Below are 9,470 nucleotides of genomic sequence, written 5' to 3'. Positions count from 1 at the left end.
TCTGTTAAATTCTTGTGTACCACCTCAGGCCAAAGATCTGGCTAAACACAGAGGAGAGCGTCTGGTCTGAGCCCTCTCCTGCGCTTTAGAGTATTGCTAGCTAAAAATCCCCTTTATTTGGCAGTTATGCCAATGCGGCATTCAACTTTCTCTTTGCTCAAGTTCAGGGATCGTGTGACTTACAATACTGTTTTTTCTTCCACCAAAGATAGATGTTCAGAGGAGATTTGGGCTTCTTGCAGACATAAGAGGGTAGTTGGAGTTACATGAGAAGTACCTGGACTTTCGTGTCCTGTCTCAGTCAAGCAGGCTTTGTGGGTCCCTCTATACCCAGAATTGCTCTGGACCTGGTTATTCAAAGTCAATGAGTTTTCTGTGTTTAAAGCTCCAAGACCCACTGGATTTTAGGACGGTTTTGGTCCTCTGTTTTCCTTGAAAGTCCCCAAGTTGTAAATTGGCAGAGAAAGTGTGCTGGCACGTGCGGTGGCTGCTGACTGGCAGGGTCTGCTCTGGCTGTCCCATGTCTTGTCCCTTCTTGAGACCCTTCTTACTGGCAGAACGAAGTAAGGGTCCTTCAGGGTCCTAAGGGTAAGGTCCTTAAACCTTTGGTCTCCATCCCGGTACTGCTGGACGTGGTGGGCTGTCTCCAAACAGGTCCTTGTAAACCAAACTCTGCTACAATCCAAAGACTTCGGATGAGGAGAGGTGGTTCGAGCAGCCTTTTTTAAGGCCAAACAGAAGATAAAGGCTGGCTTTACGCATGTTTAACATAGCGTGGAGCCTTGCACTAAGCCAGGCAGGGATCCAAGCAGCAGAGCATGCGGGCAGCAAAAGGGAGTGCGGTCCAGTTGGAGAAAATAAAAAGTAGAGGCTGATAGAAAAAGCTCAGCATTGGATTAAAAGCAAAGTTTTATTTTCTGTTTGTACTACTGCAGAGTCTGTGTTGAAGCCAAACATCCAGATGCGTGGGGAATGTTGTCTGCGTTGTGCTTGATCATGCAAAGCTGATTAAACAGCTACATAAATGTTTTGGAAGCCTTTCTGGCCTGTTGACAGGGATGGTGAAAAGCTGCAGTTACTCGTTTCCCTGGTGCGCACCCAGGGTCCTTGCCCACCAAAGGGGTGGCTGCTTTCCTTCTGTAGACTCTCCTCAAAGGCACCGGCTGGAAACTGGCCCTTTGGAAGCTGATGTTGAAGCTGCAGCTTGTCTTGCGTGGACCCTGCTTCCTTGTCTGGTCCTGCCTTGCTCTGTGTTGAAATTTGACCGTGAAGGCTCCCGTTTCTTCTGGAGGGGAAGAGGCAAGGGTAAGGTCCTTAAACCTATTAGTCTCCATCCCTGGAGGTGTTTAAGAAAAGACTGGAGGTGGCACTTAGTGCCACGGTCTGGCTGACATGGGGATGTTAGGACAAAGGTGGGACTCGGTGATCCCAGAGGTCTCTTCCAACCAAACCGATTCTGTGTTTCTCCTGTAATACTCCATTCGGGAGAGAAAAATTTCCTATTGATACATAGTTTGAGAAGAAGTGCATGGGACTGGTGTGGGTTTGTGAGAGGGGGCTGTGTAGGTGTCAGGGACCCAGGGTGTCTTTATTCTTGTTCCATCCCTCCATAGCAGAACTCAGCTCCTTTTGAGCCGTGCAGGGTGATGGTCCATCCCTCCTTTCCAGGCTGCTGACAACTGCATGTTTGTGTCGAGGGGGCTTGTGTGCACAGCCCGGCGCGCGGAGCCCAGCAGTCAGCGGCAGAGGGGCCGGGAACCGGAGCCAGCCAGGACGTACACGTGAAACCACGTATTTTCTCTGCCCACCACAATCTCATTGTTGGAATGCCTGCCTGAGGTGGAGGTACCCATCCCGCCCTTGCGCTGAGTAGTTGCTTTCAAAACTCTAGTTTGAGTGCCTCCATGCTCACTCTTTAGGCTAAACCTTTGCCTTTCTGTAGAAATAGTTTTTAATAAGTGAATTGCCAATGTGTTTTGGGCTGCTTACAGGTAGCTGCTGCATTTTGTAACAGTCCCCAGCCAGCGCTGGCTGCTGCCATCCGGTCAAAGTATGGCAATGAGTTCCCGGGGAAGGTCTTTCTCTGGTTGTGCCAATGGTTCATCTGATATTCTGGGCTAAAATCAAGGCCCAGCTGGCAGTAAGCATGCTGTGTCACCCCAGTCAGAATCTGGACTGGACTTACTGGTTTTGTGGACTTTTTCCTGGATAGGTTGGTTGCCTAAGTGGCCAAAACATGCCAAGCCAGAAGCCTGGTTCAACCAGATTCTTGGTAGGTCTTTGGCATGCTGTTCCTTTTCTGGACAGGTCTCTTGGTGTCTTTGTAACAGCTCTCTGGGTTCTCTAGGTGTCTAACATCTCTCTAGGTTCTTTTTTGCACATAACCCCTGTGGTTGGTCCCTTTGGGGGCCTGAGAGTAGAAGTTATCTGTTAAGCAGACCAGATCTTCACCCTCACTCAGTCTCCCTTGACTTCCCTTGACGCTTGTCAGAAGAAGACTGAGGCCACATGTCAAATCCCTTCCAAGGAATGGAGAGAGCGACTCCGAGGCGAAACCGTCTGTCTTTGCTTATTGCATCATGTGTGAGACTGCAAGTGTACAACTTCTTGGTGGGAACTGCAGCCTGCTTGCCAGCCTGCCTTGAGTATTTGGGGATATTTGTCAGGAATATGTCCGTATCGATGCCTCCTCTCTTGTCTCCTTTGGATTTGCTTCCAGAGTCTGTGTAGAGTAAAGCAGTACTGAAATGTTGACTTATTTGATAATGCCATACTGAGGGTAATAACTAGCTTACGTGGCGTGGAGGGCAAGACGTGGCCCTGGTTCTGGCTGGGCTGGAAGCATCATCTGTGTGAGGTACCATACGACGGTAGGAGCTCTTCCTTGTGGGGTGCCTGACTGCTGCGGCCACTAGAAATCTCCCAGCCTTGTTTCACCCCTCAAAAGAATTTCTTTTTGGAAGCTGATTCAACCCCAGTCTCTGCCAGAACATGAAGGAAAACTTCTGGCAGGCTCAGGGGTTACAAGGAGGGTGTCAGCTGGCCAGCGTAGCCTTCGCTTCCTTCGGAAATCAACGCTTAAAACGAGCACAGTGGATATTTTGTTCTGCTGAATCCATCTTGCTATGTGGTGGAGACATGGAGCATCCATAAGGATAAAGAGAAAAAACCTAGAGCTTCCTTTTCCTTTTCCTCCAGCCTGCTGGGGAATCCCTCGGCTCCCTGGAAAACTTTCCTTGTGTGGCTGCCAAGCCTTTGTGTTACTTTGAATTCGGAGTTGTCACCCTCGGCTTAGCTGGGACTCGAAATCACTTACTGAACTGATTTCACTGCGTGGAAGCAAGGAAGCTCATTTTATGCTCCGCATGGTGGGGAAGCGGTTAACAGCCGGTACAGCAGTACGGCATCTCGGAGGTGGCTTGTTGGAGATGGGTGTTGGTTGGCAGCAAATCTTGTTGGTTTTGGAAGGCGAAACGCCCTGCCAGCATGCAGAGCTCTTTAATACAGAAGATGTGGTAGCACGGTTGGTGGTGCAATGAGTAGTTCTTCTGTTGTTGAGATGCCAGATGACCTCCTTCCTCCTCCTCCTCAATCTGCTTCCCTCCCCGTGTCCCTTCCCAGGAGAAATCCCTTATGGAATGTGCCAGGAGCCTGTTCGGCCTTTGGTCCGGGCTCTGCCTCGTCCCCAGCACAGGGGTGAGCAGAGCCCCTTCGGCTTTTCTCCCCACCGGTTCTGCTTCTGCAGGCTTGTGCTGTGTTCAGCTTAGGGTAGGTTGACTTCAAGTAGTTTAAACCTCTGGCTTTCTACCAGGATTTAAATCAGCTATTTAAACCACGTCATCCTCTTTGACTCTTTAATGCTCTGTATTTCTAGCTCCTTTTTCTCGAAGAAGAGTTTGTAACCAGCTACAAACAAACATGTTAAACAAAACCTTTACTTTGAATATTTCTAGCTGACCAAAAGCAGGAACCTCCCTGTGACTGTGGCTTATATCTGCCTGGTTTTAGCTTAACAGTGCGGATTGGTAAAGCGTTAACTTTTGCTCTAATAGGAGTGTGGTGGTAATTACTCCACTCTTTGCAGATTAGTTTTCAGCTAAAAACAAATCTGTGACTTTAGAACTGCTAAGACTTGCAAATCTAAAACAGTTTGAGCCGTAACACTTGGAGTTTTTCCCAACTATCCTCATAAGGTGTAGTGGTTTTAGCCTAGTCATTAAAATGAAGAAATAGAGCAGTTACAACCCGGGAGCGAGATGCTGGAGCTGTCCTTGGCCGTTCCTGATGCGAGTGACTCAGTGCCATGACAGCTCGGGGGTGAACAAGACGGTGAGCCTTGGGAGAGGGGTACCGCAGTAATGCTGAGGACCTCGATTTGGCATAATTCAAGATCTTGATGTACCCCGTCTTGAATAACGTGTGCGGTTCTGGCCTTCATCTTCAAAAAGGATGAAGGGGCTGGAGAGGCAACAGGAAATGGGACTGAAATGGGCAAGGGGCTGGAGCGGCTGCCGTGCAAGGGGAGGGTGGGGAGGCTGGGACCCCTCGGGGAGGAGGCTGTAGTCCAGGGGGATCACGCTTGTACCTTGCCACCTCTTTTGGTGGTAGAACTGGGAGGCGGTTGGTGAAATAGCAGAAAATAGATGCGCAAGAGTTAAAAGAAGGCACTCCTGTACAGAGCAGATAGTGAGCTTTTGGAGCTTTCAGCCCCAGAGGCTGTGGAGGCAGGTTTGGATGTTCGTGAGCATTAAAGGGCCCAGGTAGGGATGTGTCGTCGTCCCCCAGCATCTCCAGTGTCCCCCTGGCTCCGTCGCTGTGGGTGCGGGGAGATGCTGGTCCACAGGGCACAGCCTCTGCTCTCCCTTGCACAGCTTCTTGCAGGGGCTGAGGGGACCAGGCAGGCACTGCTGATGTTGTGAGCTCTTTCGAGTGTCAGCGAGAACTCGCTCTCAGTCTGGTGGTGTTGCCTCAGTCAGTTATTTAATGATCAGAGTTCTTATTAAGCCTGGGCAGCAAATATAGACAGGTGTGGATAAGCACCGACATAACTACTGTGGGCTTGAGCTCTAATAGTTGTGCGGCTTTTGTTTGTTCACACCCGTAATGTCAGGGTTGTGAAGTTTTAAGAAACAGTTCCCCCTGCCCGCAGCTCAATTTAAATAGGTAGGTGGCTGGACTACTCTGTCTCTCTCTTGCACAAGCACCGGTGTGGGAGAGGTGCCTTGCTGGGGTATTGGCACCAGGACTTGCAACCCTCCTTGGTCCCGAGAAGCTGCCCTGCCTGGCATGTTCTGTGTGTCATCGTGGCTGGATCTTCACAGAAACTATACTTTAGAGTACGTCATGATAATCGCTTTATAGGCTTATCAAGTCTGCTTAAATGTCACTTGCTTTTCTGTTATCTACATACGCAGATAACAAATTAAGCTACAGCTTTTGAACTCGGAGAAGCTGCCAGATCCATTAACTGGAACCGACACACTCCTAAGAGTTGTTTTTGTTAGTCTAAAATACCTTTGTCTAACATACAAGAAGCCTGACTCATCCCAGTCAACGTGTGCCATGTAAGTTCAGCAGTTTTGTTATCCATCTACCAAAAAAGTTCCCCAGAAAACTGGAAAAGATGCTTGTGTTGTCTTCTTCCCCGTTCATGATGGAGTAAGCTGGCAGGCGGGCAGGGCTGGGCCACGCTGGGGCTTGGGGGTTTCTCTCATGGCAACCCTGTAGAGGTACAGCTGAGGGTTTTGGTTTGGGGTTTCTTTTTGTGTGTGTGTGTTTTCAGCCCTGTGATTTCCCCGTGCTCACCACTGCGGGGAGGTGGGACATCTGAAGCAGAGACGTCTCCTGCCTACCCCAAATGTGTCTGAAACCATGTGAACAAACAGCTCTGAGCGTGTTGCAGATGTGATTTTTCCTGTATAAACACATACCTGGGTTTAAGAAAAATAAAAAGAAAGCAAACCAAGTGCCCTGCTGATGCACACCAAGTCAGGCAGCTCTGAGCACCGTGGCTGGGCTGGGTTGTCCTCTGCACCCTCAGATGTTAAGTCTCCTTTTAGACGTGAGGTTTCCTTCCCTGGAAGGAGAGGTTTGGTGATTCACCATCTTTTTCCCAAAGAACAAATCAAAACCAAGAGATTGCCGGAGTGAGTCAAAAGGCAACTGGTTGTGTTCATGAAAGCTGAACAAATCCGGCGCTGCAGAGCGCCCAAAGACTTCCTCCCGTGCATCAGCTGAGGAGGAGGAGGAGAAGAGGTCCATGTGATTGGCTGGGTGAGGGCAAGCGGTGCTGGCAGCTTTTGAGTATGGAGCTGGTTGTCCAGTTCGTTCTTTCACCTCTTACACCCTGCTTCCTCCTTGTTTCTCTGCTGAAGGATGTGGCTCTAAAATACACAAAGGTGCCTCAATATCTCTTAAAAGAAGGGTATGCATTTTTTTTTAAAACAAAAAAATCCCCATCTGATTGTCTCAGCGTGAGAAGCATCAGTGGTCTAAAGGGTTTTCTGAAGGACAGGCTTGTGGAAGCCTGGAAGGAAGGAGCCCAATGCACCTTTTTGAAGGGTTTGTTTGGACCATGAGGAACGACTGTGGTTTTGCCCTCAAACTGTAGCCTGTTCTGTTTGGAGAGCCCAGATCATCCTCACCAGGTCTCACAAGCGTCCCTGGCTCCACGTGTGTGCTCGCTCCGGCACCCACATCCTAATCCTCGCTAGCTGACGCAATTCCTCCCCCCTCGGGCATTGTCTAATTGTGAAAATGTTTCAATTATATGGCCTAAATTTGTAACGTGGAGCAGTTCATTATCACTGAATTCTCTTAATCAGGCCCTCCTACTGGGCAGCCTATTACTGAGTTTTCCCAATTAAGATAGGACCTCTTTTAAAAAAAAAAAAGTAAAAATAAACAAATCCCTGGCAGAGAAGGACCATGTGGCAAGAAACACTGCCCTGACCTACGTTTGAAGACTGAGACAATAGTTTCGGCACCAGCCAAGTACTGACTAACCCCTCTGTGCTGATTATTTAAGTTTCTTTCAAGGAGAATGGTCACAGTTTGGTGTCAATTTAAGAAATTCGCTGTCATTAACTCAAACCTTGTAGGGAGGAAAGATTTGTTACAAGGTGTTTCTCTGATGGAAGATGTTATTTCCCCAAAGGACTCTATGGATAACGCTGCTTTTGTGGTTGCAGGTGAAGGACCTGACAAAGTACCTCGATCCAAGCGGACTTGGAGTCATCAGCTTCGAAGATTTCCATCGAGGGATCAGAGCTATCAAAAATGGAGGTGAGTTTGCCACTATGCTGCGAGGGAGGACAAGGAGACACCAAATTTAGCGCCACAGGGGTTAAGTGAGCTGAGAAATTGCTTGGTGAAAACAAACTGGGTTTGGTTTTCTGGAATTCACTGCTCTGCGTTGGGTAGAGAGGAATGGGGAGAGGTTGGGTGCATTGAATAATGAAGTTGAAAAAGGTGGCACAGCAGTTGCAGTGGTGGTTGAATGTTTTCCTGTTTATCAGGAACGTTCCTTCCTAGTGTATGTTGGAAACATAAAAACCATCAAGGGAAGATCCTTTCTGGTTTGGTCTCTGCCCTCGCCTGTGGTTTGGTGGGGATTTGCTGCTCTGACAGAGGAGTGACTCTCGGCGGACACGCGGCCAGAGATGTCCGTCTGTCTGCTGCAGGGGGTGACATCTTCCGAACGCTGAGCACTAATGCGTTTGCCTTCACTCCAACTGGTTGGAGGATCAACGTGCTCAGATGATTTCTAGTAAGAACCACATTAAACACGAGCTTTGAACTCACTGACCAGTAGGTAATCGTTAAACAGACCCCCAAAACAGGCATGTGATGATCCCCATGTTGCTCCTGATGGGCTTGTTGCGAGTACTTCCAGAGCAATAGCTTGGTGAAATGTGAAGTATCTTTCTGGCTGGTTGGCATTTCAGCTTCTTTGCTGAAGAAAAGATGTTGTCTTTTCAATTTGGGATTCATCTCCGATAGGAGAGTTAGAGGGTCATTTTGGGGCAAGCGTGTTGTTAGGGGCAGGGTGTGAAAAATACTGGAAGCCTCCTGCTGAGCAGATGTAATTTTAAATGTGCAAATATGAATTATCGTACTTGCACCTAATCAATTCTGTTCACGGCAGTGCTTATCTTAAACTTCAGCATTGCTTTCATGCGGCAATGAACATGAACCATGTTGTCAGCCCGGCACGCTGAGCAAGCTTTTGAGTGCTGATACAAGCAGAGATGTGAAAAGACCGATTATTCCTCTACAAACCATCTTGCTTCATGAGTAGAAAACCCTCACAGTAGAAGAGAATTCTGTTTTTCTGTCGGTTGTCCATCCTTCCTTCTGCTCCCCTCTCCCACCCCCAGTTTATTTGTGCTCAGGACTATAGTGTTTTATGGCAGATCCGAAGCCTTTGTGGCTGGTGTAGCTTGACGGTACAGCGGATTCCCAGTTCTCGTGATGCAGGAGGAAATGCAGCGTACTATTAATTTGTAATAAATTGCTATTGGAGATGAGCGTGTTTGTGAAAGCTCTGGCTTGTATTTCTCTTCAATAATTCATTGCTCTGGTATTGTGTTATATTAATTGAATGGAAAAAGCAGATCCAGACAAAGCTTTTAGGATCTCTATTTATTAAACTTGAAAGAGATTGATATGTATTTATTACAGTGGTTAAGAGAGGCAGAGCTCACTAACATTGCACAACATTAAACAGTTATAAAAGAATCCCAGGAGAGGGTACAGAGGGAGTTTTTGTCTCACGGGCTGAGCAGTTGCTCACGTTGAAGTGATCTTGAGGATTTACTGCTGAGACAGTCAATATTGATCATCCCTTTGTAAAGAAAGAAGAGGTTATGCTTGCTGCTGGGTGTCCTTTTTAACAAGGTTTTGTTAATTAGCTGGGCCTATTTTTAGCCAGAAATAAGTTCTGTTGCATTTCTTGGTACTGTGTAGTTCTTTGGTCAGTCACTGAAGTGAGAGCTGACGTAAGCTTGGACCTTCTCTGTCTTAGCATAGGTAAGGGTTTATTTCTGAAGATGTTCCACTTTTCTCTTCCTCTCCTCCCTCTCTTGGAGACTCTCCCTAAGAGAACAGCTGTGATTTTCGTCAAACTTTTACGGTCTGGCTGGGCAAAGTGAAGGTGCAGCTAGAAAACTAGTCAAAATTTGCATAGTCAGCTGCTTTTTTTTTTTACAAGCGCTTTCGTGTTCAGTTGGCCTTTACGTCCAGGGAGGATACTAAACTCCTTGGTGCCAGGAGCTGGAGGTATGTTCCCACTGGCTGAGGAACATGCTGATCTAGGACTCCTTGGACTTGCCTCCATCTTCAATGCGGAGCAAAGCACCATTTAACCACTCGGACAGCACTGAAAGCCACGATGCCACCTCTCTGCTGCCCTGAAACAATTCTGATCTCTTTGCTGCTGTAATCTTTGGCCAGGTAATGCTGACCATGGG

The 9,470-nt window shown here is 47.9% G+C and overlaps 1 protein-coding gene across 1 annotated transcript in view; it reads left to right on the top strand.

The window, feature by feature from the left end:
- Positions 1-7,190: 7,190 nt before the first annotated feature.
- The window catches only part of LOC104160746 (rab11 family-interacting protein 3-like), a gene marked incomplete at both ends in the record, with an annotated part of 51,672 nt that continues 49,392 nt past the window's right edge, over positions 7,191-9,470 (top strand). Inside the window, 1 exon segment of the mRNA XM_009698959.1 lies at positions 7,191-7,284. Within this exon segment, the coding sequence (XP_009697261.1) occupies positions 7,191-7,284 (94 nt within the window).

This window comes from Cariama cristata, unplaced genomic scaffold (genome assembly GCF_000690535.1).
Source record: "Cariama cristata isolate BGI_N322 unplaced genomic scaffold, ASM69053v1 scaffold2984, whole genome shotgun sequence".
In the NCBI taxonomy this organism is placed as follows: Eukaryota; Metazoa; Chordata; class Aves; order Cariamiformes; family Cariamidae; genus Cariama; species Cariama cristata.
The sequence above is the reverse complement of the archived record's forward strand: the minus strand, read 5'-3'. Positions and strand labels throughout refer to the sequence as shown.